This window comes from Polychytrium aggregatum (genome assembly GCF_025602895.1).
Source record: "Polychytrium aggregatum strain JEL109 chromosome Unknown BJ171scaffold_4, whole genome shotgun sequence".
NCBI lineage: Eukaryota > Fungi > Chytridiomycota > Chytridiomycetes > Polychytriales > Polychytrium > Polychytrium aggregatum.
In genome coordinates this window covers 721,462-748,523 of record NW_026516206.1, presented here as the reverse complement: position 1 = coordinate 748,523, position 27,062 = coordinate 721,462, and the positions used below count along the sequence as shown (strand labels likewise).

The 27,062-nt window shown below is 55.4% G+C and overlaps 10 protein-coding genes across 10 annotated transcripts; 3 read left to right on the top strand and 7 right to left on the bottom strand.

Annotated features, from left to right (window-relative positions):
• Positions 1 to 15: 15 nt before the first annotated feature.
• BJ171DRAFT_489558 (uncharacterized protein) lies at positions 16 to 3,847 on the bottom strand. Its single transcript, XM_053109503.1, has 5 exons — positions 3,405 to 3,847; positions 3,030 to 3,172; positions 1,938 to 2,885; positions 951 to 1,764; positions 16 to 837 (listed from the first exon to the last, which is right to left on the bottom strand). Exons 1-5 carry the CDS (start codon positions 3,789 to 3,791, stop codon positions 277 to 279), a joined length of 2,853 nt encoding a protein of 950 aa, XP_052970714.1. The 5' UTR covers positions 3,792 to 3,847; the 3' UTR covers positions 16 to 276.
• A 573-nt stretch (positions 3,848 to 4,420) lies between these two features.
• BJ171DRAFT_211350 (uncharacterized protein) lies at positions 4,421 to 5,776 on the bottom strand. Its single transcript, XM_053106372.1, has 2 exons — positions 5,026 to 5,776; positions 4,421 to 4,931 (listed from the first exon to the last, which is right to left on the bottom strand). Exons 1-2 carry the CDS (start codon positions 5,597 to 5,599, stop codon positions 4,471 to 4,473), a joined length of 1,035 nt encoding a protein of 344 aa, XP_052970713.1. The 5' UTR covers positions 5,600 to 5,776; the 3' UTR covers positions 4,421 to 4,470.
• Positions 5,777 to 6,158: 382 nt separating this feature from the next.
• Positions 6,159 to 7,482, bottom strand: BJ171DRAFT_211330 (cytochrome c oxidase assembly protein COX11, mitochondrial-like protein). Its single transcript, XM_053106371.1, has 2 exons — positions 6,524 to 7,482; positions 6,159 to 6,241 (listed from the first exon to the last, which is right to left on the bottom strand). Exons 1-2 carry the CDS (start codon positions 7,293 to 7,295, stop codon positions 6,225 to 6,227), a joined length of 789 nt encoding a protein of 262 aa, XP_052970712.1. The 5' UTR covers positions 7,296 to 7,482; the 3' UTR covers positions 6,159 to 6,224.
• A 219-nt stretch (positions 7,483 to 7,701) lies between these two features.
• On the bottom strand, positions 7,702 to 9,207 carry BJ171DRAFT_405060 (tryptophan synthase beta subunit-like PLP-dependent enzyme; the record flags this gene model as incomplete). The annotated part of the gene is made up of 3 exons (XM_053107230.1): positions 7,702 to 7,761; positions 7,898 to 8,389; positions 8,698 to 9,207. Coding segments are annotated over 3 exons (1,062 nt in total), but the record flags the coding sequence as incomplete, so codon positions are not given.
• Positions 9,208 to 9,707: 500 nt separating this feature from the next.
• On the bottom strand, positions 9,708 to 10,915 carry BJ171DRAFT_631244 (profilin; the record flags this gene model as incomplete). The annotated part of the gene is made up of 5 exons (XM_053115625.1): positions 10,880 to 10,915; positions 10,397 to 10,504; positions 10,095 to 10,235; positions 9,837 to 9,942; positions 9,708 to 9,736 (listed from the first exon to the last, which is right to left on the bottom strand). Exons 2-5 carry the CDS (start codon positions 10,502 to 10,504, stop codon positions 9,708 to 9,710), a joined length of 384 nt encoding a protein of 127 aa, XP_052970710.1. The 5' UTR covers positions 10,880 to 10,915.
• Positions 10,916 to 10,947: 32 nt separating this feature from the next.
• BJ171DRAFT_595754 (uncharacterized protein) lies at positions 10,948 to 17,139 on the top strand (the record flags this gene model as incomplete). Its single annotated transcript, XM_053114625.1, has 23 exons — positions 10,948 to 11,688; positions 11,857 to 11,893; positions 11,967 to 12,089; positions 12,428 to 12,573; positions 12,691 to 12,703; positions 12,800 to 12,888; positions 12,986 to 13,077; positions 13,150 to 13,199; positions 13,273 to 13,422; positions 13,533 to 13,643; positions 13,764 to 13,824; positions 13,944 to 14,027; positions 14,143 to 14,234; positions 14,343 to 14,371; positions 14,448 to 14,538; positions 14,679 to 14,832; positions 15,133 to 15,241; positions 15,476 to 15,714; positions 15,793 to 16,012; positions 16,095 to 16,142; positions 16,212 to 16,280; positions 16,404 to 16,481; positions 16,664 to 17,139. The coding sequence occupies 23 exons, from the start codon at positions 10,948 to 10,950 to the stop codon at positions 16,955 to 16,957; spliced, it is 3,120 nt and encodes a 1,039-aa protein (XP_052970709.1). The 3' UTR covers positions 16,958 to 17,139.
• Positions 17,140 to 20,440, bottom strand: BJ171DRAFT_489545 (MraW methylase family-domain-containing protein). Its single transcript, XM_053109502.1, has 14 exons — positions 19,946 to 20,440; positions 19,767 to 19,854; positions 19,662 to 19,689; positions 19,519 to 19,562; positions 19,324 to 19,424; positions 19,153 to 19,245; positions 18,970 to 19,007; positions 18,679 to 18,842; positions 18,578 to 18,586; positions 18,469 to 18,493; positions 18,119 to 18,281; positions 17,841 to 17,999; positions 17,672 to 17,714; positions 17,140 to 17,580 (listed from the first exon to the last, which is right to left on the bottom strand). Exons 1-14 carry the CDS (start codon positions 20,313 to 20,315, stop codon positions 17,514 to 17,516), a joined length of 1,392 nt encoding a protein of 463 aa, XP_052970708.1. The 5' UTR covers positions 20,316 to 20,440; the 3' UTR covers positions 17,140 to 17,513.
• Positions 20,441 to 20,486: 46 nt separating this feature from the next.
• Positions 20,487 to 22,330, top strand: BJ171DRAFT_211214 (uncharacterized protein). Its single transcript, XM_053106369.1, has 4 exons — positions 20,487 to 20,902; positions 21,002 to 21,209; positions 21,359 to 21,546; positions 21,647 to 22,330. Exons 1-4 carry the CDS (start codon positions 20,550 to 20,552, stop codon positions 22,164 to 22,166), a joined length of 1,269 nt encoding a protein of 422 aa, XP_052970707.1. The 5' UTR covers positions 20,487 to 20,549; the 3' UTR covers positions 22,167 to 22,330.
• BJ171DRAFT_211205 (WD40-repeat-containing domain protein) lies at positions 22,270 to 24,496 on the bottom strand. The gene is made up of 7 exons (XM_053106368.1): positions 24,066 to 24,496; positions 23,885 to 23,959; positions 23,537 to 23,749; positions 23,312 to 23,354; positions 23,131 to 23,208; positions 22,776 to 23,016; positions 22,270 to 22,694 (listed from the first exon to the last, which is right to left on the bottom strand). Exons 1-7 carry the CDS (start codon positions 24,261 to 24,263, stop codon positions 22,373 to 22,375), a joined length of 1,170 nt encoding a protein of 389 aa, XP_052970706.1. The 5' UTR covers positions 24,264 to 24,496; the 3' UTR covers positions 22,270 to 22,372.
• On the top strand, positions 24,416 to 26,999 carry BJ171DRAFT_577726 (uncharacterized protein; the record flags this gene model as incomplete). Its single annotated transcript, XM_053113836.1, has 11 exons — positions 24,416 to 24,540; positions 24,668 to 24,845; positions 24,951 to 25,068; positions 25,151 to 25,252; positions 25,336 to 25,400; positions 25,518 to 25,565; positions 25,699 to 25,737; positions 25,881 to 26,077; positions 26,206 to 26,386; positions 26,491 to 26,823; positions 26,940 to 26,999. The coding sequence occupies 11 exons, from the start codon at positions 24,416 to 24,418 to the stop codon at positions 26,997 to 26,999; spliced, it is 1,446 nt and encodes a 481-aa protein (XP_052970705.1).
• Between the last annotated feature and the right edge of the window lie 63 nt (positions 27,000 to 27,062).

Genomic DNA, 27,062 nt, shown 5'->3' with positions numbered 1-27,062 from the left:
CAATAATGCACCATCTCAGAGAAAGTAACGGCATTGTATTGGAAGCTCCACAAGAGAAAAAAAGGCACTGCTTGAGTTGGGCACTGATGAATAATGATGGGTCAAAGGTGTGAACGCCAAGAACAGCCGCTGTCGCTTGTCCCCAACTTGGTCGGTTGTACGTTGTGATGTCGGGAAAGTGGAAGTGCATCCAGTTACGCTTACGCAGGGGGGGGGGATGGAGCGAGAGCCGAGAGAACATAATAGGGAGGGCGGCCTTTCGTGATGCCGTGCACACTATCGGCTTACGACGGTAAGAATATCGGTTTGGGGAATGCCAACCTCCGGAGTAGCGGCAGTGACTCGCACCAATCTGTCCAGCTCAGGGCCGCCACAGACGAAGATGCGTTGGCTGTGGTACTCGTCGCTGGGCGGGATTCCGGCGCGAGAGAATCCGTTGGTGGGGTTATCGAGCACGCTGCGAATGATCGAGCCTCGGGGCTTGCCCCAGATCTTCTGTCCAGGAGCAATGACATCCAGCTGCTGGGCGGACATTGGCGGACGGTCCGATTCGAAGCGGTGGATCACCGAGATATTGCCGGGGTAGGCGCACTGAGCGCCCTCCAAGATGTTGGCACCATAGACGTCATTGGCGTTGTTGGCATCATGGAGAATGATCAGACGAACGATGTTGCCGCAGTACGGGTTGGTGACGCCCAGTGGGAAGTAGCCGATCTGGCCCGTCGAGACCAGCGCACCTCTGGCCCAGCCGTCGTAGTAGTGCTCGTGCACAAGAATCAAGTCGCCCGGCTGGATGGTGAGCTGGTCGTAGTTTTGGGCGACGTAGGGGGTGTTGACCTGCGCAAACAGAGGTGCGGATGAGCAACATGCTTCATAGTACACATGCCAAAGACACCTTGCCGCCTCTTCCCAACTTGCCACAACAAGTTACGCTTTCGCACATCACTTACCATCAGGTTCACATATTTCGGCAGAAACAGGTAGCTCAGGAGCTGGAGGGCCAGCGAAAATTCCTTGTTTTCGCATACCATGATCATCGAGTCGAAGCAATATCCACCCAGGGCATTGATCGGGGCTCTGGGGCTGACGAGAGGTGCTCCGAAGGGTCCACGGATCTTGACCTGGCGCTCTCCTGCGATCTGGGAGGTCAAGACTTTCAAGAACTTGCTTTCGCCCGAGGGCACCAGGATCTCAAAGACCGACGTGTTACCATTCACGGGGGCGAACGAGCAAGTCTGGGGGCGACCGTCGATTCGGATCTGGATTTCGACTGTTTGTCCTGGGAGGAATGGCTCGGCCTCTCGGAAACGGCTGTATAGAGGGTACAGCTGCGAGAACTTCATCCTGAAGACGGGTTCGCCTGTCGTCAGAGTTGTTTCACACAGGTTGCTGACGACGGCGTATCGCCGGTACTCGTACGGGTCTTGGGCAAGATCGCGATTCGACACCTCATAATCGCTGTTCTTGACCGTAGCAACCAGCATCGACGAGAGCTTCTGAATGGCGAGTCGCGTGTGGACGTGCGGGCGGCGGGCGCGGAAGACGCTGTGATATTCGGCTTCGGTGAGCATTTGCATGTGCGAAACGCTCATCACGGACGGGCGATAGCTGATGATGCGCTCTCTCATTATGGAAGACTGGAGAGCTGGATTTTGGACGAAATCACGCCTCAGCTCAGAAGGCAGTGAGCGCGTGATGTTGGACATGGCACGATCGACAATGGCATTGTTGGCAATGAAGGTCTCTGTGTCGAAGCCCGCCTCACTGGAAAAACCGAGCGGGTACTGTCAGCAAGACTATCGCATTGAGAGAGCGGAAAGATTGCTGGAACTGGACGCTCGATCCGCAATTTCAGTGCTTTGCCCGCCAGTCGAGTTGGGTGCAACCTATGTGGAAACCCGACCACCGCTGCAACGCGCCTTGCCGAGGCTACTTACTGGAAATAGTCGTTGGTGATGTCTGTACCGGCGACGGACTGCAGGACGAGCTGTCCACCAGGATGCGACGAGAGCCACTTGGAGGCATCGTAGATGTACGTGCCGTCGGCCACGACCAGTAGCTCGCCACGTTGGACGCGCTGGTCAATCTCCTGCCAGGTCCACTCGGGATACTCGCTTCCATCTGTGACGTTGTTGGAGAACAGCAGCGGGTTCTTGATGTCTTGGCTGGATTCGGCAGTGGCAGGAGCCGACTTTGAGAGCTTCTTGTCGCGATTGACGAACTTCGTGCGATAGATAATCTCTGCCCCCGTGAAGAGGACGATCCAGAAGACAATGATAAGCCCATATATGGCCCAGGGGAGATAGAACAAGGCGAGCTGTCCATGGCCCGACGACGCGACCTCAAGCGGCCACAGGATTTGGATGCCGAAGCCAACCTGGACCGTTGCGCTAAGGATGATAGCCCAGCCGCTATAGCGATGGTAGACCTGGAGAGGTTTCTTGAACGAAGCGAGACGCTCATTCGTCATGGAGAGACGGTGTAACAAGCCCGTGAAGCCCTGGAAGGTCACTAAGGTGATGAGCGTGATGCCGAGGATGGTGTGGCGATGGGTCAGAGTCCACCAGGGGAACGTAAAGCTCGTGGCGAGGTAGATGGCCACGGCCACGCTGATGACGGTTGAGATACTCTGGCAGAGTACGTGGTACTGGAGCCATGAGTCGATCGACCGGCAGTAGCGGCCGATAAAGGCGCCCGCCGGGTAGATAATCATATAGCCAAAAGTCATGGAGGCACCATGAATAAACTTGGATGTGCGTGGGAGTCCATAGGGGACAACGTTGGCGTCACCGGTCATGAAGTTGATATCAACACTGCCACGATTGATGCCGTGAGTGAACATCCAGCCACCGGGGCTGTTGGAGTCCGGCTGGAGGTTGTACGCCCTTGGATGGTGATTTTGGGGATCGAGAGGATCGAGAGGATCGAGAGGAGATGCAAAGCGCAGCCATCAAGTTGACCGGCAAAGTGGAGAGCGTGAGTGTCAGCTCCATGTAGATCAGTGCATGGCGAGGTGGCAGGCAACCTACCAGATGGTGGGCTGCTGCGTCGAGCCGGTGATTGCCATTCTGTGAGGGTCGCTGGGCAGGAGTGGCCGAGTAAACTCCAGCATAAGAGTGTTGTTGGCTTGCGAGCTCGAGAGAACCGTCATCACACCCGGGTTGAGCTTGACCTGTGCAGAAGTGGGTGGAATGCAAGCAGGTGGGTGAGTTGCTGGCAGAGATGGACGCTCAGGACTTTGGCAGAGATGGATGCTCGGACTTTGGCAGAGATCGCCGACAAACTGGCCTGGTTTGGGACCGCCACAGAGGTAGGTCTGTCCAGAGTCTGATCAGACCTGCCTCAGCCTTACAGGTCGACTCCCTGCCGAAACTGCAGCAAGTTGCCAAAGCACCTGCACCTACCACCGGTCCGTACTGCCCGCCGGACGTGGCTTCGACCAAGATGACGGGGCCACTGCTGTTGGCCCAGACCAAGAACAGGTCAGCCGTGAGCATGGACTCGCCCAGTCCAAAGCCGACCCAAGCATTTGTCACAGGCTGGCCAGGAGACACAATCGTCGGTTGTAAGGTTATGACGCCATGGAGGGTGGTTTGGTTTTCGATGCTCCAGAACAGCTTCATGGGCGACGGCGTGCCGTCATTGGTGAAACGATCCTCGTAAAAAGCAAACTTGCTCAGGTCGATGGCGGGGGTGATCTCGGTGGAATAAATGTTCTTGGCGGCGTGGGCCAGGCCCAGCACGAGCCAGAGCAGGGCGCAGCCGGCGACGAAGAAGCGACGAGACAGCATCGAGGCCGAGGCTGCAGGGAAGGCCGGCCGGTCGCTGGAGGAAAGGGCGGTGGGCTGAAGCGGCGACGGACAGAGACGGGCGAAGCGGCTTTATGAGGCAATGCGACGCCGGTGGCGGTGTACAGTCCACCGAAACAGCGGAAACAAAAGGGTGTTTCGGAGGGAACAGGCTCAAGGGAGCACGGCGGGGCCAGACAGCAATCGTGCGTTTGGCCAGCAAGGCAAGCGGGGCAGATGCAAGCGCGGACACATCCTTGCGCAGGTCGTCGGACATGCTCTTGGACAGATGCTCGGGCAGATCCTTCGAAGTTTCCAAGATGCTGTCCACGGCGGCGCTCGTGCTGGAGATGCTTCTCCTGCAGGCGGCTTTGCAGTGCGATCCGCGCCTCTCGGCAGTGGCGGCGACTTGGCGGCAGATCCGGCCAGCCTCTGCCAGATCCATACACTGGCACGAGCCATTTTTGCCCGACGAAATGGACCCAGTGTGATGAGGGCGGCAAGACACTCCAAGCCGACAAGATACCGCCAGCGCGGCAAAGAAAGTGGACTTCGGGACCATGTTTTCAGGCTGCGACGTGATTGCCCCCATCGCAGATTCAGTTTCCCACAGGAGCTGCATCCCGAAGGAGGTATGGCACGATCTTTACTTTGCATTGAGAGCACCCGGACACGGCATCTGCTAGATGGAGCTGCGGACGCAGTTTTCTGCGTAGTGGACGGTGTTTGCGGGACTCAGGTTGACAACCTCAAAGTCCCCAACCTGGATCGGTGCCAAGGCATAGCTGTCGATTCCAACATCCGTCCACTTTTTGACGGAAAACTGATCGTTGGCTGCCGTCAGTGCCATGTTTCCGCCATCGGCAAGAAACATTCCGTAGGTCTGCAAAGCCTTGGCAACAACCCGAGCCCCGCTGCTCTTGAGCCGCGTCATATCAAAGCTCTTCTTGAGGCGAAAGTGCACCCCGTACGGAGGTGCGTTTGGATTCGTCGCACTGGTTGCAGACGTTGAGTGGGTGCCTGGAAGCGCATAGACGAGTCGTCGGATACGCTGGTTCGGTAGGATGAAGCGAATGGCGTGCGCAATCGTGCCAGAAGCCACCTCGTCGGCACTGAAGAGCATTGCAGCAATCGGAAAGCCACCTGGGGATGATGCGGAAGCAGCGTTATGGCGGTTTCGCCGTCCCTCTGCCCGGCATGCTTTGGCTTGACTATGTGCATCGAGCCACTTGCTTACCAGCATCGGCAGAAGTACAGTCTTGTCCGCGGAGATGGGGCCCATAGACTCGGTCGAGCTTCCAGATCGCCAAGCATCCTCCTTGGAACTTGCTGGGCTCGGAGGCATAGTTGGCTCTCCACATCTCGTAGAGTCGCATATGCGCTGGATCATGTACCAGCAGATGGCAGTCGCCATCGTGGGCACAAACATACCCGCTCTCGCCCTCCAAGGCTCCGCCAGCCGGCACGGGAAAGCTGCCCAAGTCGCAGTCGGGTGAGTACCAGTCATCGGTGGTCTTCCACGACAGAAACGGAGTCGACTTGTCGGCGGTGAGCAGGCTGATCGAAAAGTCGATGCGCAAGGTGTTGCCCATGCCCCATCCACCGTTGCTGCTCAGCCAGTTGATGATGGCATCGGACTGGTTGCTCTTGGGGATGCTGTCAACCTTGGTGTTCCAAGGATGGCCAGGCAGGAAGAGATCGAGAGATTTGGGCGAGTATGGGACGGCGTGGATACCACGCAGGAGCCCGATAGCTACCATCAATGTGCCTACTGCAAGTGCATGCGAAATCATCGTAGGCGAGCGAGACATCGATGGATCTGCTGTCCATCGAGGGCTCTTGAAGGACGGCTCCCGCCCAATTCTTTCCTGCCGCCCTCTCCCGCCAAGAAGCTACTTCGGCGTCCTTCCGCACAGATCCAACCGAAAGTGAGTCATTTCAGATTACGCTTCGGTGTCGCTGCTGCACTCGTGTTCATGCCCAAGCTTATGGCGGTCCGCCAGCGGAAGCTTGCTGACACATTGTCGATATACTGCTGGCGTAGTGCTGATGTATTGCTGATGAGGTGTCGAAATGCCCAACGGCGTGTCTCCCTTCTTCGCCAGTTGCGACTCGGTAATTGCCATACGTTCCAGTGCATCATATGCGATCCAATGTCGATCCGATCACGGTTCTCTCTGCCAAATGTACCGCCTCGGAGCCGACCTATGCTATTCTCAGCCCGACAAGCACTATGTCGGTTGGGCCGGCTGGTGTAGCCAGTCTTGGCGGGATCCTGGATCTAGCCCTTGCGAAGACCGTTAGCGACAATGGAGGGGGGGGATGAACGAGCATGCATGTATTCAGGATCCAGAAAAGGTCGCTGGAGACTCATCAGGTCTCCCGTTTCATTTTGCGAAAGCTGTGGGATGTTCTCCTTCCTTCATTCATTGTCCATCAGTATTGGTGCTTGCCTGGAGTGGATCAAATAGTGGTGGGTAGAAAAATCGTGGCATATCCAGGAGACGGGGCCAAGGGGTGAGCGCATATCCACAGCCAACCACTCTTGTCGCATCGCAGCCATGTCCCTCGATCACGTTGGGGGGAGGGTTGCAATAGTAGATCGCTTAGACCAGCGTCGACCAGCGGGACGCAGATACGATGCTCGGCAACCGGAAAGATAGCCCTCTGAGCCAAGCAAGCATGCAGCGACTTGACCGAGGTCTGCGATCTCAATTCGGGTGATGGCCACTTACTCTTGAAGAAAGTATAGTGCAGAGTGATGTGCTTGATATCTTGCATCCATGGATCATATGCGAATTCGGGATCGATGTAGAAAAAGACAGGCATGTCGACCTCCTCCTTGGCATTCAGCTTTTGCTCGTCAAAGCAGAAACATTGGATCTTGTTGAAGTACTGGGCGGCCTTGGGCGGCACAACAGAGTACGTTGAGATGCCAACGATGTCCTCATCCAGCGGGTTGTATGCGGTGAAAAAGGCCAGCGCCGTCTCGCCGGGCTGCACATAGAGCTCCTTGGTCTCGGGGACAAAATGCCACTTCATGGCGTCCGAGGTCGATGCTGCGAACGAAATCTTGATCTTCCGCGATCCAGGCACGGGCTTCATCGATTCGGGCTCGAACTTGTGGCCCGCAGTTGTCAGCGGGGTGCCGTCCAGCCCCGTCTGCGTGCAGACGAGTTTGTAGAGCGGGACTGCTGCGAAGCTGAGGCCGATAAATATGACAATAACCGAGGCGCTGTAGTATGCCGTCGTCATGCTTTCGTGCCGCTTCTGTTTCCAGTAGCGTTCGCGGTAGTCCATGGCGTCGGTTGTGCTTGGCGGAACACTTGCCCGTAGCCTTGGCGATGTCGAGAGCATACGCAGGCACACCGGCAGTCCACGGAGTGTCGACGACATGACCGGCGACATGGCTGGCGGCATGACTGGCGACTTGGCAGCCCAAGGGGTGGGCGGAATGAGGCAGCAGCGGCCGAGAACGCCGGCCGATCTCCAGGGAAGTCTGAGCATTGTATTCAATAAGGATGCGACAGGCTGTTTTGCCGGTGGCAGCTGCAGGAATGGCTGGTCGCGAGCAGCAGAGCCAGCAGCAACGGTGGTGTGGTGTGGTTGGGAGAGCACGGCCTGCGAGTCCGCTCTCGATCAACGCCGGCCACGACGAAAAACGAAAAGAGCGGGCCCTTCTTGCGGATCGAATGGCTCGAACGGCGCCTGCGCAGCAACGCGGTCATCCTGACAGCGGAGAGCGCTCGGCAACATGGAGAAACTCGAGGCCGACGGCGGACGGGAGCAGATCGAGCTTCTCGAGGTAGTCGTTGCTCCTGCAAGCGCAAGCGCAAGAGCGGGGCGCAGAGATGGAGCAGTTAGTAGAGATAGCCACGGCGGTGTCATGGCGGGGCACTGCGCCAGTCACATACCAGAACTTGGTCAAGTGTCTTGAGCCACTATCGCAGAGCACAGTTACAATCCGGTGTCCCTGGGAAATGCAAATGTACCAAAGTACTGGGTGTCAGTCGTCGGTGCGGGCCCAGGGCAGGGCATACGGGCATCTACATGCCGGCCTGATTCCCCTCGGCTGTCTTGGTTGCGGCCACCGACAGGCAGTCACATACCGGGCCTAGCCGCTTTGCGACTCGGTAAGCTGCCACGCAGTTGACCGACGAAGAGCTGCCCACAAAGAGACCGTCCTCTCGCATCAGATACCGAGACATCTCGACGGCCTCTCGGTCTGTCACGCGAACCGCATCGTCGACGTAGTGCTCGACAGGCCGCAAGCCAGCCTCGGATGAATGGGCTTTCCCAAGAAGCTGCTTGAAGTTTTCTGTCAACCGGTTGATGCCGATGCCTTCCACGACCGTATCGACTTGGTGCCGGCGCCGGGTGCCTTCGGCCTCGGTGGGAGCATACATGATTCCAAACTTGACTTTGTTGAAGAGTCCTGACCCCCACGGATCCGCCAAGACAATCTGAAGATTGGGCATGCGGGGCTTGAGGTAGTGCGCAACACCGGCGATCGTGCCGCCGGTTCCTGCACCCATCACAAAGGCATCCAGCTGGCCGTTGCATTGGCTGAAGATTTCTGGCCCAGTAGTCCGCAGGTGCGCCTGTTGGAACGGTGGTTTCATGCAAGAGTCCGAATTGATTCACCCAGATGCGAGACCCAGTGACGATCCCCGAGAGCAAGCCATATGCATTTCAGTCGGCATGCGTCAAGTCGTCGACAGCGAGCGAGAGTTGACAAAGTCAGCACAGACAAAGACCAGAGCCCTTGACACCATCTACAGCAATCCAGAGATCCCAATTGAGAGTTCGACCAAGGGCTTCATTATGCCACCGAGCCGGTTGGATATCCAGCTCGATAGACACCGACACCACCGACACCACCAATGCTGTCGACGGCACGGGCTCTCACCTCAAAGTTCGCCAGGTTCTCGAACTGGTCGCAAAAGAAACCTGCTCCCGTTGGTATGTCGAGCGAGCCCATGGGGCCGGATTCGTTGGCTCGCATGGCCTCCTGAGTGATCGACTCGGCCCGGGTTTTGGCGACCCGTACAAAATGACCCTGATCGACGATTGAGACCGGACGCACCTTTTCGACCCGTGCACCAAGCCGCTCGAGGATCTCGTATTTCTCCTGGGCCTGGTCGTCCGGCATCACAATGTGGCATTGGTATCCCTTGGCCCGCGCTACTGTCGCAAGCGATATGCCCGTCGATCCAACCGTCCCTTCGGTGATCGTGCAGCCCGAATGTGGTCGGATGAGGTTGCGCCGTTCGGCATCCTCGATGATCGACAGCGCGACCCGGTCCTTCGATGATCCGCCCGGATTCAGGAACTCGCACTTGCCCAGGATCTCGCAACCGGTCGCATCCGAGAGCGAGTTGATTCGGACAAGCGGCGTGTTTCCAATCAGCTCGGCGACGTTTGCACGGACCTTGGGGACCTCGGGGCTCGACTGGGGACGGGACTCTCGCCTTCGTATTGCACCCAAAGCGAAGGCGAGAGTCACCAGGGATGCGATGGCCAGGCCCGAGTATAGAACAAGCGAATCGGACGGCGAGCGGCCAGCGATGCTCATCTGGGCGTGTTGATGGGATCCTAGCAGCTGGGGCTGGCTCAGGCGGTCCTGGATGCAGCGATGGGCTGGAGGTTGTTCGAGACAGATCGCAACGAAGCCAAACTCTGCCGCGCCAGTTCCGCACCCGCACATTTGCTGGAGGGGGGTAGAATGGCATGGAGCGTCCCTTCCCACAGCAAGGCCGGGACGCCGAGGAACAGATTCGCATTCAACTTCCCGAATCGCTCCGCAGCTATGGCCGTCCAGATCTCCTATCGACGCAGACATCAGACATCCGCTCGCCAGTTCAGCCTCTGGCGCCGCAACCAGGGGACAGCCAGAGATGTATTCACAGCAGCGCTGGGCTACTTGTTCTTCTTCCGAAAGTACTCGGCTGTGCATTGAGACAGTATCATTCGTGAGCATCGGCCCATACGTCGGCCAAATACCATGTGCTTGGCCCGCACCGAGACGCCGCCGTCTGGATACTGTACCAAGCTTCTCTACTGCCTCGGCAGCGACCGAGGCGTACATGCTCCCGTCATACGTGCCGATTATATAGTGGTTGTACGTCCGACATATGATGACTCCGCTACGGTCCTGTCGTGCAGCAATCAGTCAATATCGATGAGCGCCCTGAGATGCATGGCTTCCGTCTGGCAAAAAACGCCGAGACATGGCAGCGATGGCATGATCATAAGCAGTTCCTTCGGCGACCGCCATCCGGCCGCTATTCCTCCGACACAGCTCACATTCTTCGCGTAGATAGATAGGGTGTCCGCTCGCACGGCTCGGTATCCCATGTCCATGAGCGTGATGCCGTTTTCTGATGTTCGCACTTCGCGTGGGCTGTCAAAAGCAGTGACGATTTTTTGCAGATCTTGGGCAGTCATCTGCGCAAGAAACGAAAACAACAGACCCAGCGGCAGCAGCAGTGAGCAAGAGTCCCGCATTCACGAACGGTCGACAGAGTAGCAAGCTGCATCAAGTGATCGATCGACAGAGTAGCAAGCCGCATCGAATGTGCGGAGGCCGAGTGATTGCCGATGCTGACCACGAATTGAGGAGATTTGGCCTTGATCGAGCCATCCTTGCGCCGCACAATAGCTGCATGGTTGATGTGCTTGGTCGACAACAACGCCTCCTGGAGAAGAGCATTCATCTTGCGATAGCGATGGGATGTAAATGCGAGATCAGGGTGTGCGTCGTGAAGAATGCGGCATTCATAGAAACGTGGCCCTGCCTTTGCCGCTTTCTTTCAGGTGGGAATGCACTCATTCCCGCCATTCATCGTTTCAAAATGCGTTCGCTGTAATGCTGCACAGCCAGCAGATCCAGGTGCCGGCCAATTGCGGGACGACCCATTGATTGATGAGACCGTCGACAACCAATCGTGTTTGCATCAGGCTGGATGCTCTTGCTCGCTAGTCGGCACATTTTCTTGCAATCGCCTCACCCTGAAATCTGCCTTTGGACTGTCTGCACGCTTGCTGGCTGGTCGCTTTTTCCAACCAACAAACCAACCAACTAACCCAACCTGGAAACCGCTGAAACGATCGCCGCCTGATGAGTGTGCCTCTTGACCCTCGACAAAAGTATGCCAGGATGGTATCGGCTCTGGACAGCGGAGGCAAGCCCGCTCCCATACTGCAAAACAAGATTCCCAACGAAGGCTTCATGAAGGGTGCCAAGCAAGGGCCGCTGATTCACTATCGCGGCCCTGGCGAAAGCGCCCTCCAGGGACATTCCCACGCCTCGACCAAACACGGACTTGGAGCAAGCCCGCTCCCACCCTCGCCCCCAACACGGCCTGTGTTTGAGCCCAAGGTGCTTTCGACCATACTCGGTGCCGAGGTCAAGCTCGTAAAAGCAAGCGAGAGGACTGGCAGCCAGGCGATTCCCAAGCGAGCCGATGCCCATCCAGCAGAGCCTCCACAGAATGTATCCTCTGGAGACCACCCGCACCCCCATTTCAGCACCCACAAGCGGTCTTTTACAGACCCCGGCACCATCTTTGGCCCTGCGCTATCGGCGTCCTACCCACCCTCTTCGACAGGCCGGGACCCCCCAAAGCCGCGTCCTAAATCACCCGGAGGCGGTTTCACCGTATACTTTGATATGACTGTCCCCGGGCGACGACGAGAAACATCGATGCCGCCGATAGCCTCTGAGCAGCACTTCGGCTCTGGCTCGAAGCTGGCTTCCGTGCGAGAGTACAGCTCCCTCGAGGCCACTGGCGCGTCCTTCCATATCGAAGGCATCCAGGAGCTGGCGAACCATGGTCGGGACGGCCGTTCATCGTACGAAGAATATGTCGACGGCCACGACTCAGATCCATATTCACTGGTGAGCGATATGTTGAATGCTGGGTTAGCAGATGTCAAAGCCGTGTTGGCCTGACTCTATCGGCGATGCCGTGATTTGATCGACCGACGTGTGGATTCATGCTCTCTGAGCGTCCCCAAACTGAACTGTATCGCTGTCGGTTGGTGATCTAACATTGGCCATCCGTAGATCCGCGGAGACTCGCTCAAGGCCTGGCACGGAACGGGTAAGTTTGCATAACCAGCGAAGCGTCTGCGTGTGAGATAAGCTAACACGGACATCGATGGATGCAAATCAAGGTGAATCCAAATCCTACCATCATTACAATGACGAGGCATTTGAAAGTGCCTCTGCTCGTCTCGAGGCCCTGATGAAGGAGCGGGAACGTGACGAGTACGACTCGAGCGACTCATCAGAAGATGGTATTGTCTTCAGTAGTAGCACCATCGCTTGCGGCTCATCCCGCACGAACAGGGGCTCGATGCCGCATCGTAAACGCAATATCGCTGTGCCTTTGCTACGATAAAGGGAAAGAGTGAACATTCGAGTACTGTCATTACAGCCCAGAGGAAGGGCTGGCGCGTGCCCTTGGTTTGATAACTGAGCCGCAGATACGCAACCTCACTTGCGATTACGCTCGTTTACAATTACAGATGCTCCAAAGATTCGACTTCCACGCCGATCGCTGAACCCCGACCTAATATCAGGTCCACGCCCACTTTCGGAAGCTCCGGAGACCTTGCCTGTTGCACGATGGTAGGCATTGCACCAGACCTGCAACCAATGAATCGCCGCGTGTCTATCCCTCAAATTATTACTGACATTGTCACCATCATCACCATCATCACCATCATCACCATCATCACCATCATCACCATCATCACCATCATCACATCAGGCCGGCTGGTATGGGAAGCACGGATATAACACCGAACGTTGAGCCTCTCTCCAATTCAAGTGAATCCGTATCGTACTTTAGCCTCCCTGATGGTGAGCTTCGACCCATCCGGCGAGTCCTTGCAGGCCGTGGTTGCTGGTACTTGGCTTCCAGAGCATGCAAATATGTGCTTCGAGTACCGGCACATACTAACGCACCGCAACTGCTCGACGCTCCAAACTCAAATGCGACAAGAATCAACAAAAACCCCATATATGAAGAAAAGCACCCCTCTGTTTGATCCCGTTCTAGTCTATGAAGCTGTGTTTGGCAAACGAGCAAAGGTAGGAGCTGTATCCTAAATGCTATGCGGCACTACCATAGCCACGTTCTACACAGTGCGGAGAAGCACAACAAGCCAACATTTTGGCCGAACACCAGGAGCCATACTACAAGCTAGCATCCGACAGAGATACCACTCTTGTCTTCGAGTCTCGATTCGAGAGCGGCAATTTGCAAGAAGCTTCGAGAGTGTGAGTAGCGCTTGCGATTGCTGCCCTCGAGGCACCATTCGGTCTGCTAAACTGATCCCACATACATATCAGGGGCGAATACGAGTATGATTGTCAGGTCAGGAACGATTTGAACACCAAAGGTAGGGCAGGTCTAGGTCTAGATCTCACCAACCCTGTCGCCACTCTGACTACCTTCCAAACCCCTTGCACCAGGTCATACGCAGTGGTTCTACTTTAGAGTGTCGAACACTCGGGCACGTGTGCCGTACAAGTTCAACATTACAAATTTCATGAAGCCCGACAGTCTTTACAATCACGGCATGCTCCCGTTGATGTTTTCGGAAAAAGACGCAAAGCAACGAGGTAGGACACAGTGTCGGCCAGGAACTGAAGCCAAGATTCGCGACGGGCATAGCAGGCCGGGCTGTAGCCATTAACATGCACGCTGCTTGTCCGTCTGGGGAGTTTATTAGATTTGGGCTGGCAGCGACTTGGATCGGACGTCAAGTATGATCGTGCAGAGACCCAGGACTCGAACCAGACGCGCCCGCTATTCACACTTACGTTTACCATTATCTTTGGGCGTAAGTATCGGCTTGTGCGTCCCACCGCTGTATCGAGTGCGCCTATGACCGAGCACGGCTGTAAGATCCATACCTCGTCTGTGCCGGCCTAACGTGGTGTCATCGCTTTCCTTTTTTCAGATGACAATGATACGTGCTACTTTGCACATTGCTACCCATATACATACACCGACTTGCAGCGGTACGAAGCGACGCTACCTTCCGAGTTGTTCGTTACAGCACCGCTGGCGCTCTGGATATTTTTCTTGTCAACCGTACGCGGCATCGGGCTCACACATCCACTTTGATCTTGTGCTGCAGATACATCGCTGAACTAAAGTCAGACTCAGCGAGAACATGCTACTTCCGCCATCGGGTTGTCGGAAAGACCTTGGGCGGAAACAAGTACGATTTTCGACGGGATATGTCTTGTCGCTGTATCTGCGAGGGCCAGTGATGTATATCTTGGTGCGCGCTACGGCATTTAATAACCAATCTACGGCCATCCATTTCGCTGAAGCATCGATCTCATTACGGTCACAACCAAGATTGAGCATCCAGATGACCTCAAGTCCCGCAAAGGCATCGTGCTGTCGGCAAGGGTCCATCCCGGTGAGTCAGCAGCGAAAAAGTACCCCCCCCCAACAGGCCATGCTATCACGATCAAGCTATGCGCCAGAGAACTGACAATGTGTGCGGCTTATAAAACAATATGCACAGGAGAAACCAACTCAAGCTGGATGATGAAAGTGAGTCGTTGGTGACCCTGCATCAGTTGACCAGTTGGACAGCACCATCTAATCGGGTGTACTTTGGTAACGCAAGGGGTTTATTGAGTTCATCTTGGGAGAGTCGGCGGAGGCACGATTTCTGCGCGACAACTACATCATCAAAATAGTTCCAATGCTTAACCCAGGTACGCTGAACGAGTGGACAAGACCCTTCTCTGCATCGAGCGGGCCTGGAGTGACTTTGTTCTCCAGATACGCTCACGTATTTGTCTGATAACTGTGAGGAGCACTTGGTGGTATTCGGTCTGACACGACCTCCGTACAGATGGTGTGATCGTTGGTAATTATCGATGCAACTTGAAAGGATACGACCTGAATCGACAGTGGAACGCAGAAATGGATCGACAGGACGAAGTTCCAGAGATATTCGCAATCAGGGACGTTCTCGAGCAGTCGATAAAATCTCGCGAAGTGATCATGTATTGTGATCTCCATGGACACAGGTGATGCCAAGAGGTCGATGCGTGGTCGTACCACTGAACCGGCACTCATCACAGTTCTTCCGTCCGAGCAGTCGAAAACATGGTATATTTATTTATGGCTGCAACAACGACGACAACAAAGAGAGAAAGTGAGTCACAAAAGCGGTTTTCGCCGCAACATTGAGCGGATCGTCATGCCCTCTCAGTCGGACCATTAGAGATCCAGCTTACCGTTTTCTTTGAGCTTGACGCTGGATCGGTCATTGATTGTGCTACACTCTGCTACTATCGCCGCAGATACAAGGAACGTGTCTTCCCGTACATGCTCTCCCAAAACGCCGAACAGCTCTTTGCATTCAAAAAATGCCAGTTCAAGATCCAAAAGACAAAGGAAGGAACCGGTCGGGTGGGTAGCTGGCGGGAAGCTGACGGGAGGCTGACGGAAGGCTGACGGGAAGCTCGCTACGCAATTTCTGGAGCTCCTGTGCTTGGAGAAGTGGTAGCGATAGAGCCGACATAGATGCCGCACTGAAACGAACAAACATGGCCCCGATGACGCCGCATTGTCGACATCACAGTGTCAGAGTGGCCCAGGCCGATACAGACCCGAATGGACTTATCCGTCCTCATATTGCTCTAGGTCGCAGTATGGAAGAGCTTTGACATCCTCAACAGCTTTACGCTTGAGGCCTCGTTCTGCGGGAGTGTCACTCACAGCAAGGGTGGATTCCACTACACGATTATGGACTTGCAAAAAATGGGCGAGAATATCGGCAAGACGCTGATGGACTACTCGATAGCAGAAAAAAGCCGAAGGGTCCACGAGACTCTCGTCGACGGACTCACAAACCAAATGCCCAGCTTCGTTCCCGATGCCAGGTATGCCGCGAGATATCTCGAACGACTCTGGCACCGACAATTTTGTGCATACTGACCGTCTCATGCTGACATCGACAGCGAGGAGTCCGAAACAACTTCCAACGACGAAAAACTGAGAGTCAAGCGGGTGCGCAAGAAGAAATTAACCAAGCGCAAGCCAAGTGCCCGGCCATACAGCTCTCCAATGGCATCCGGATCAGGCCTGTCTTTGAATGTCGTCCCATCGTCACCCAGGAACACCGTGACAGCCACCCCGGCCAAACTCAGATCTGTAACCAATCCACCGGTGCCAGCCAAGGTAGCGATGGGCTGGCATCTGTAGTGAAGTGAGTCTCGACGAGCCGCGTACTCATGTGCCCATTCATGGTTTGTCGCCGCAGAGTCCGGTTCGAGGCAAGAGCCCCAATGGAAACGGCGAGATTATAAAGGTATTGCGGTGCATGCACTTTGGGGGGCTGTGATGCATGGCTGATTTTGCTAACCATATTGTGGCGCAGATGAGTCGCTCCACGACCGCCGCGTCAGCTTCGGTCGAACGAGACAATCGCTTTCGGACAAAATCTCTGGTACGTCCGGCGCGGTGAAGGAAATGACTGCTATCGGGCTGGAAGCTTCCGAGCTGCTGTTGGGACCGATTCTTGCCACGCCATATCATCTCATTACCGGCCCCTGTGGACTTGCGCATGCAGCCTCCGGGCATCCGGCCGAGTACCGTGCCGACAAATCCCTCGGGAGCAACGATCAACTCGTTGGTGATCGAATTTCCGGTAAGTTTGGACTGCCAAATCGACACCGACGACACTGTGGATCCAGACGAGCTTTGAGAGCTTTGCGAGCCGAGCCCCGACAGCAAATCTGTAAACCAACGCCGTACCCATCCACAACATCCAATCCAAGCCAAAGCTCCACAAACCTCCACTGAACTACGATCTCACTTACACGACCTCAGACTCAAGCTGACTCGGATCTGCTGCGGCTGGCATCGGTTCTGCCCATGGGTTCCCTCTTTGCGCACAAATCTGCGGCAGCCGGACAATCCAAGAATCGTCCGTCGCCAACAGCTAACCACGGGCGAGAATGCAACTGCTGTGAAGACGAGGACTTGGTCGTGGTCAACCTAGCAGGCACCAGGAGTGCGTCCAGCAGCTCCACAAGCAGGCCCGGAAGTGCGGCAAAGAAGACAGTCCGATGGGCCTCGGCCAGAGACGATGCTGGTCGGACGTGGCGACTGAACAAGTACTGAATCTCGCTTGCCCTGTCTGACGGCTGGCAGTTTGATCCAAGCACGAATGAGATGGCACGGCGATGCAGTCGCCTCCTTCGGATATCCCAGTACAGTGCTCACAAACGCAATGGGACGCCCCCGTTTTCTTGTTGACAGCCAGCTTCTCTTGGATGTGAATAGATGCCTGTGACTTGTCCAAGCGCACGGCCACGATCTATTCCATGGAGGATGGATAGGGGGTATGCCTCAGGTTCCTGTGGGAGGTGGTCGGTGCATCATAGTTCATCCACCCGTGGGCCAAGTTGTGCAAGTCGATCGTCGCTCATGATGATCGAGTTGTGGGAACCATACATGCTATGCTCAAGAAAACTTGTCAATGACCGCTGGCGACAATGACGGGATATGATGACTCGACAGCGTTTCATATACGAATCGCTCAATGACCACTGCAAAGCAAATTATGGCGTCCCATTCGATTTGGAGGGGCTGCGCAGACATGATCGGCATCGCCAACTCGGAAGCGACTCCACTCTTCGGGTGCGACCATAGCGGGAGAGGGGGGATGTGCTCTGCTTTATCCGAGGCGTCGTCCGTACATAGGACTGTTTAAGGTTCGAACAGCGGCCCTCAGCTTGGCAGACCTGTCCTCATGGTCGAAATATCAGCCATCCATCCACCCATCCATCATCCAGTTGGCCGTTGCGTTGCAAATGCAGTCGGGACTTGGCTCACCTCGAACGCGAATTTGATTCAATCTCGGTTGAAGTTGGCTTCACTATAATATGGGCCGAGTGGATGGGTATATGGATGTACGACATGGTGGACGAGCACGATGTGCCCTGCATAAGTATCAACCAATTGCGACAGTAATCGGTAGACAGGGGATGGAGGATTGGCGTACCTGTGCGAAATGTGAGCTTGAAGAAGGATGGTGGAGACTGAAGATGCATGTCTTTCGGACCACTCCGTGCTGCTCGAGTGGCATCCTCCACTAGATAGTGAGCTGAGGCTGCGTATTCTTCGTCTCGCTCGCTTTCGATATGGTGAGTCTTTCGTCGAGCTGGGGAGGGGCGAAGATATTTTGATTAGAGCATCAACGCTCCGTCTCACATGAAATACATAATCAAATCAGCTTAAACAGAGACAAGATCATTCATGACGACAGCCATGGTGGCATACCTCGAATCTCTGATTGAGAAAGCCTGTGGGCTCCACCCGCGCATGTGTGAATAAACTCCTTCACGATACGGTCCTCGAGCGAGTGGAATGTGACAACAACTAAATGTCCGCCGGGTTTCAGAAGCTCTTCCGCTGCCTTGAGGCCCTTGCGGAGCTCATTCAGCTTGAACCGCGGTGGATAGAAAGTGAAGCGAGTGTCATGCAAACTCCATGTTTAATACCACAGCATTGCTGTCGCCTCAGTGCGTTCCATCGCGCTAGTCACCATGCAATTTCGAGTTCAGAGTGAAGCCTATGTTGCCACACATAGCACAAACGATTTCTCCTGTTGCCACAACCATCGTGCATACCTCGTCATTGACATATATCCGAATGCTGCGTCAACGTATGTGCGTTAGTCGAATCAACTGCTGGAGGGTAGGAGCAGGGGACAGCTGCAGACGATGTCTGTGCGCTTACGCTTGGAATCTAGAGCAATGCATTCAACAGTAGAGTAAGCATCACCGCCACTTGCTCCCGGGTTCTCGGCATTCCGGGCTCTCAAACAAGTCATGGCTTACGTTTTTGTCGCTGGGTGCTTGGACCAGTCGTATTTACCCTTGAATCGCGGGACAATTGCGTTTGCGACGACGGATGCCAGCTGGCTGGTGGTAGTGATGGGCTTTCTCGTGCGTTCGTTGATGATGAAGCGGGCGACTCTGTGCGCAAATCGCTCCTCGCCGTACTGATCCACGAGGAACAAGGTCTGTTAGCAACCACCACTCGTTATCAAAACGATTGGGGGTCCTTGTGCCATGTCCACACTTGGCGTGCTTGTCAGCGAGCTGTCCTGGTGCGAGTTACGCGAATACCTCTTTGATAATATGCGCCAGCTGGTCCTGTGAGAACTCTGCAATCAACCAGAGATCGGCAGCACAAGCCTTTAGCGCTGTTCACGATCATGCTCCATCGGCGGCAGACTCATCGGGTTGCTTCTGCTCGTCCGTTGCTTTGGATCAACGAGATCCGGGCCGATTCGGCAGTGCGCTGCTTACCGTTGACTACTTGCAGGGCACTCAGTCCTTCGCTCGCCACATGCGGCTCGATAGTCGGTTGCTCCAGAGCCCCTGTGGACGACATTCTCATGTCTTTGATGGGACGCTGATAAGTCTCCCATCTCGAACCTGTGAGCGGCTCTGCAAGCACGGATCGGCGACACTACCGACCAAGTGGGCCTTCTGTTCGGAATGAAAATCCGCGCAAGGGCTCGTCGATTTGATTTGAGCTTACGCCAACATCGAAAACGATACCATCCAAGCATGGCATGCTTCTTCCGCAGTCGGAGGGACAGGCTGGTTCAGAATCGTTTTGAGCCTCCGCATGCTCTGACGGGCACTTATGTCGGAGATCGTGATGCATACCTTGATCCGAGTCGCCTATGCATCAGCTCCTTGAGATCCCCAAACTTGCGGTCGGCCACACGAGGATGTTAGCGCTTCGGAGTAACTCCAGCTGCACTGGCCAGGTCCTTACTAAATCAGCCGACTCTGGGCGAAACACATACCTTGCCATGGATTGGAACGACTCGGCCCCTGGTAACAGACAGGGAGCAACGATCGCCGCAGTCAGACGAACGGAATCAATGTTTGCACGAGACGCCTCCACATACCTGTACGGCTCCTCATCCGCCAGCTTCTTTGCTCGCTCTATGGCAAACGGGTCTTGATCGACGACGACAACGTCGCAGTTGAATGTGTCTGCCCCCACCCGAAATGTGGAGTCAGCCGTCTGCCTGGAGCAGATCCATCGATCGGGGAATCTCATCGAAGCCTGCAAACCAGTAGTTACCCAAGAGCTTCCTGGTATAATGGCCTTCCCCAAAGGTTGCATCGCAAAACAGCCGCTTGGTGCTGGGGTCGTTGAAGGCATCGTCGAGCAGAGCCCCAGTCTCAAGATCTAGCTTCATTTGCAGGTACTCCACGACTTCCTCGAGCATGACAGGCACATGGCGCCTCGGACCATTGTCGTCGGATCCGTTGCTGCGTTCGAGACCACTCTCCAGCTTCAACTGGACAGGCTTGGGCTGCAACAGACTCTTCAACGAGTGCAAGCCCGGCGAGACATGGATGTGGCGGCGAAGCAAGCAACCCATCCGGCTCATGCTGCCCAAGCAGCCAAGGCTGTGAATGCCCACGACAGCAGCTCGTCCACACAACATGGGTGACGAGCCAATCAAGACGGTCGATACTGGGTCCAGGTTCAGGTCCAGGTCCAGGTTCAGGTCCAGGTTCAGGAACAGCGCAGGGAAGAGCAGGGAAGAGCAGGGAAGAGCAGGGAAGAGCAGGAAAGGGAGCTGGTCCGCCAGCTTCGTTCTTCAGAGCCTGTCGGCCGCGTCTCTTTCCAGCCAAGATCAGCCAGGTTCATCGCCTTGGCTTGCAAAGAGCGATCTGCCATGTCGTCAAGCGCATCAACATCGACAGCAACACCTGGGCCCGCTGACAACTCCACCTGGACCTGGACACAGGTTCGGCCTGCGAAGCGAAAACTCGACCCTGACTCCGATACCGACACCAACAGCCCGGTGACTGCCTCGGGCTGCCATGAGAAGCCGGCTCGCCCAACCAAGCGCATCAACTGGGCCAAGGCGGATGCAGACCCGGTGCGAACAGATGGCGAGCAGCCGCCGAAAGCAATCGACGATGTGGAAAAGGTCGACTCTGATCTTGAGCCCATGAAGGAGTATGGCAAAATCAGCCAGGAGGACCTTAACTACCATGCCGAGAGGGCAAAAGTCTCTGGCAAGAGGTATCCCCGTCCTCAGCTCGCTTAACTGGGCAGGTTGCGAGAGCCGATCCGAGCACCCACCGCACAACGCTCCCAGCCTGACACTCTATATCTCTGCAGATTCCAGCTCGTCTGTCGGCTGACGCCCACTTGCTGCCAGCTAGGCCCCTTTGCCTCCATGAGCGAATACGACTTTCACCATGACATTGCCCACAACCACCGATGCTCGATATGCAGGCGCTATCTGCACACCGAGCAGCTCTTGCACCTGCATCTTCTCGAAGTTCATGACTCGTTCTTTGCCGTCCTTGCAGATCGTGCGCCATCGGTAAGGCCCGCCGATTTGATTGTTGCAGTGCTCGTTCAGGCCATTCGCCGCAGAGCTGATCGGCCATGCTCTTCCAGTCTGAGCTCTCATCCGCAAGTATCGATCCCGCGCATCGATCCTGCCTGGTTCTTTCTCTTGCCAACTACCAGTACGAGTGCTACGTCGAGGGCTGCCCCGTCAAGAGCCTGTCACCACAGAGTCGTCAGCACCATCTGATCGAGCAGCATCGATTCCCTGCCGACTTTCATTTTGACGTTGTGCTGGGATCAGCAAAAGCCCTCAGCGAGAAACCGCGAGGCCCTGGGCGGCGAGCCAGCGGTCACCATAGCAAGCATGGGTAAGTAGCATGGGGAAGAATCTCAAGCGGCAGCCACGAGCAGCGGGGGTCGGTGGTGTTGCCGAGCCATGGCTGCCCTCTGATAGCGCCTCTGTTATAGGCACTCCGACGTCATATTCCATCCCGGGACGAAGCGGCGAGAAAAGGGCAAGTCTGAGCCGAATGTATCGATGGAGTGCAATAACGATCGCGAGCCAAAGCCCGATGGCGATGTCTTGATGGGAACCGAGACAGAAGCCGCTGTTGTCATTGCCGATCTACAAACCAAGATGCTGGCAGCGATGGACCAAGCGGTCAAAGTTGATATGGCAGCTGGTGACAGAAAGCCGACCGTAAGCAAAAATCGCCGAAACAGAAGGAAGGCGGCTGCTTCGTTGAGCGGCGCTCCATCCACATCGTCGATGGATGGCCAATCTACTCTGATAACAGAGCCTCAGCCGAGCGTCGAGTCGATGGAAGAACGAATCTCGCCGCACTCGCCAGCCCCGGTCGAAATCGATGATCCGATGGATGTTTTGGTTGATAATATGGCAAAGTTACGGGTCCTGGGAGGTGGGGAGCACACGAGCATGTGGTCCTATGCCAAGACTAAAAAGGCACACAGCCGCAATGCGAAATAGATGCTGGGCGATGGCGAGCAATTCTCGTTTCCCGCAGCTCCTGGGGGCGACCCATGAATCCATGAGTCCGTAACAGCGTCGAGGACACCGTGCCCAACAGTGATCGTGGGCGGGCTGCTTTGATCCAAGTGGCAGAATCTTGGCCCGGCCCAGATGGCTCGGATTGTGTCATGGTCGCATTTGTGCCGATTTGTATTCTGTAAGCCTCACGTACGAGCCAGTTGCTCGACCATCACAGCTTCGATCTCGGTTGACGCCCTGGCCGATGCTGGATTGTCGGACCGACTAACACCAGACACAAATGCTACGATGGAATCGTGCGCGACATCACCTCCAGTCCGAGTTGGCATCCAGGCGCATTTCATGGCATTGACTCTCTTGTCCAGTTGGTACGCTGTGCGCACGACATATGGGCTCTGTTCTTCTATCCCGGATGGGCCCCACAGCTTCAGTTGGCCGTCGATGCCTCCTGAAACGAGCAGCTGGGATGCGGTGGCTGTCGCCGTGGGCGAGTTTGTGATAAAGTCTCTGAATCGGCGATATCAGAGGCAAAGTTAAAACCAGAGTTGATAAAATCAAGAAAATGTGCAGGGCGTGAGTGTCGCTTACACTGCGGAAACGCTCCAGTTGTGCCCTTCAAGGCGACTTGAAATCATTGGCGCTCGTTTTTTCTTGTCACCCTTGTCCTTGCCTTTGCTCTTGGTGTCAATCGCGGGAGCCGGTTGGGCCAGCACGAATATAGATCCGTCGCCCAGGCCTGATGCGAGGGCTCGTCCATCCGATGCCACTGCAAGCGAATGGATATGCGGAGGATTGACGACTTGTGGTGTTGGAGCGGCTTCTGCCACGGCTGTTGGCGTTTGTAGATGAATCTCAGAATACTTGACTTATGCCTCGAGAGATCGTGCGCCACGATAAAGGCCCCAGACTACCAACCGGTGCATGGCAAGCTTTAAAGACTTACTCATGTCGTACTCATTGATGGTGGTGCCGCGTGAAAAATCCCACTGTTTCATGGTCGAATCCATTCCGCCGGACCAAACTGGCTCGGAGAGCGAAGCGAGATCAGTGGGTACACGAGTACAGCGGATGGTGAGGCAGAAAGCGAGGGTCGTTAGACTGCTGCAAGTGTCTGGCAAGCCCACCTTCCCACGTCTTGGTTGGACGAAAGGCTACGGCCATAGCGATCTGAGAAAAACATCATCGATCCAAATGCACACCGACGCTCGGTCAATAGGCCAGGCCAGTGCCATCAGCTGCCAATCCGGTCAATCTATAGTGGATGCTGCGAATGCCATGAGTTGCGATGCCTGTGCCATAGCACAGTTCCGGGACATGCGGTTGCTGAGAGCAAATGCGGTCATCCTTACGTTATCATGCCCTCGTCGCATCCTCCGACAGCGACCACGGTTTCCGTCAAAGCTGGTGTCCATCACAAGTACGTCCCCCGAGTCATCAACAGTTGCGACGTACTGCTCCTTGTCGCTGATGGCAATACTGTTGATCTCTTCTTTGGCCGGCGGAAAGCTTGACGATGGAGTGGACAGCACCATGCCAGGCGCACGCAGATCAAAAACGAGCATCTGATGGTGGCGATCGATCAAATGCGACAGTGAGAAAGAGTGGCTTGTAGGCGGCGATCCGTGGCAATGCGCTGAGGAGCTTGTGCTCACATCTTCAAGATACTGGCGTCGATAGAGTCAAGCAATAGCTCGGACCTGATTTCCAGCGGCGATGTACACGGTATGCTCAGGACTGAGAGGCGAGAACTTGACAGCGGTGACGGGGCGAGGCTGATGTGGGGCATATCGTCGTCATTCAGCATTCGTGCACAGATCTATTTATCGCGAAAATCGGGCCAAGGGGCTTGGGTGAAAGTTGAACCGACGAGGCACTAACCGCTGCAGCTGGATCGCTCGGCACGGCGCGGATGCCACGGGCCACTTTCCGTGCTTCCAAGTCCCAGAGCCGAGCAGATCCGTCCTCGGATCCGGAGAGGAGACGGGTTGGATTGTGTTGGTGGTCGATGTCGAGGGCCAGAACAGGGGCCGTATGCCCTCCAAGTGAAAAGAGAATATGTGGCTGATCAGGCTCCATTGCGGCAAGGGACCATGAAATAAGGGTAGTAACCGAAAACCGTTGTATCTATCGCAGGGGTGTGCAGATGGGCCGCTGTGTCGGCGATGGTGTTGATTCGGATGCACGGCGAGGGCGCTGGCTCGAAACGAATCGAATCAATTTGGCCCAAGATGGAAGGCAGCCAGCACCAACCGCCGGCCGCTCCCCCTCTGATCTGCGATCTGCCCAGCACCGACACCAGCACCGACACCAGCATTGACACCAGCACCGACACCATGGATTCTGCCGCGAACGAGTATGCAGCCTATAAGCGGTGCCGACTGATGCTTGCGGGATGTAGGAGATCCGATGCGTCGCATATGGCTGGGCGATGCGGTCGGACCACAGCCGTGGCTAACTGGTTCGCTGGGGCCGCCTCGCAGGACATCTACAGCTGCCAGCGAACAGCCGTACCAATATCATGTCTACTCGGAGCAATTCAAGGCCGCGCTATCGGAATCGAGACTGCCGAGTCTGAGGATTGCGGAGGATGGCTTGGACTTGAACCAGCTGCTCCTCCTCAACCCCGACATTGCCTTGGCCGAAATCGAGTTTCTCAAGGTCGGCATACCGCCTCTGGCAGCTCTAGCGACGGGATGTATCGGTAATGCGGGCTCTGTTGTTACCAAGACATGATGTTGATACCGTTCTATGCGCTTCCTCCAGAAAGCATACGACAGCCTCTCGCTCGTCTCGACCGAACTGAACAAGAAGAAGCGATTTCTTGAGTCTGTGATCCCAAGCTCTTACCGACCACCCAACAGTGACGACCTGGCGAGGCTGGGTATGTATCTTTGGCACTCCAAATGGTGAAGAAGGCCTTGTCTTCATGATCGATAGTAATCGTGTCCCCTGTCGCTTCACAGAGCAAGATATCGAGCAAGAAAAGGCCGATCTGGCCCAGCTCCAGGAGCTCTACGAGCAGCGGGTCAAGGACATCGAAGGGGTTCTCGAGTCCATTCAGCAAGGTATTGTTCAAGCAGATGCGTGATTCACACAGCTACCCAAACTACCCGGCGATATGTGCTTATCTGTATTACTGTAACATCAGAGTCCGAGAGGCTCCAAACTATGGAAGGCAATGCAGAGCATCTCGCGTCCCAGTCGGAGAGTCTGGTGGGTGAAGCATTCATGTGCTGAGGCCATGTATTGAAGTCGCTTGCTCTATGCTTGGCCTACAAGTCTGTGATCTCACCGGACAGTGGTCTATCGATTCATCCCTCCCCCCAATAGAAACATGAACATGCCATGCTTCTATCGGAAGTATCACAGATGGCGAAGGTAAGCGCCCGACGAATTGGAGCCGATAGAAACAACCACTGCGCTTGTTTCTTCCCTGGGACCTTGGAGACCGATTCCGTCAGCGCCGTGAGTCAGCTACGCCATAGTTTGCTGACTGTCGCGGCTAAAACAGGATACGCCCCAGGACCTTCTTCAAGAGCTGGCAGAACAGGTAGGGCTCGAAGACACAATAGAGAGGCTTAACCTGCTGGTGGACGCAGACTGTGCTGGGCTTCTTGTGAGCAAATTTGTCGTTAAAGTGCAGGTCATTTCTTACAAACACCACGACGCTGACAAATATGTATCATTGTCAAGGAAATCGAGCTCGAGAGCCTTCGCCACCAGCTGCAGCAGCAGCACTATGAACTGGATCAAATCAACGAGCAAAACCAAGACATCGATAAGGAGGTTGCTGAGCTCAAACGGTCCAAGATTCACACCCTGCAGACACTGCACGAGCTTGATGTGATGACCGAATACCGCGACAAGAGAATCAATTCTACAGGCAAATGGTGAGGACCTATGACCGCGATGACGCCACCCTCTCTGTCGTCGGAAAAGCAAGCGCGAATCCGATGGGCACTGTCAGATCCGAGCGGTGGCGATAGTTGCTGACTGGCTGATGCTCTTGTCCCCACAGGTTCATTTCCATGGCTGCTTTCCTGCAGGAGATGAACGGCGTGAGCCATATCACATATCTCTCGGAAACGCGGTTGAGGATTGCATATGCGCCGTTTGCCCCTGGTGAAAGCGACATTGTGCTGGAGCTGATCCTGAATCCCGATGGCTCGAGGGGCTCGCTGCTGACCCTTAATGCCAAGGTTTGTGCAAAGAATCGAGATGCATCGCCGCTGTTCCATGGCTGTCGGTAGTCGGGCTGGGTATTCAATTCTAACGAGCTTCTGCGGTGTCGTTTGATGTACAGCTCGTCGGCTTGGATTGTCCCATCGAGGATATTATCACATACGCCAATCTTAAGCTGCCGAATCTCAGTGCCATGCTGCCGTTTGTGACCCGTCAAGCCTACAACCGAGCACAAAAATACTACAGCCTCCAGAGCGAGCTCAGCGATCTCATTCAGGATCAGGCCGAATATCGTGTGGCAATCGAGTATCACGCCGAGCAGCGCGAAATCGAGATCATGGCCGAAAGTGGCTTGACATATTTGCTCCGGGTCGAGCCTGAGTACCCATCACAGTTCTGCCTGCGGCTCACCGAGATCATGAACGGCAGTGACGCCGACCTGGTCCACTACAAGGTGAGATTCGGGCTCAAGCCACGTGAGGGCGGAGGCTACCGTAATCGCAGTGCAGAAGGCAATAACTGGTACTGACGCAGCGGCTATCACGTCTTGACTGTTGCGGACCGGGATAGACCAAGATGAGGCAGATGAATGTGCAGACGATCAAGGAGTTTCTGCACATTATCGACTGAAAGGGACAGGTTCCTGTATTTGCAGCCGCACCATTACAATAGAGCACCGTCAAAGAAAGGCGG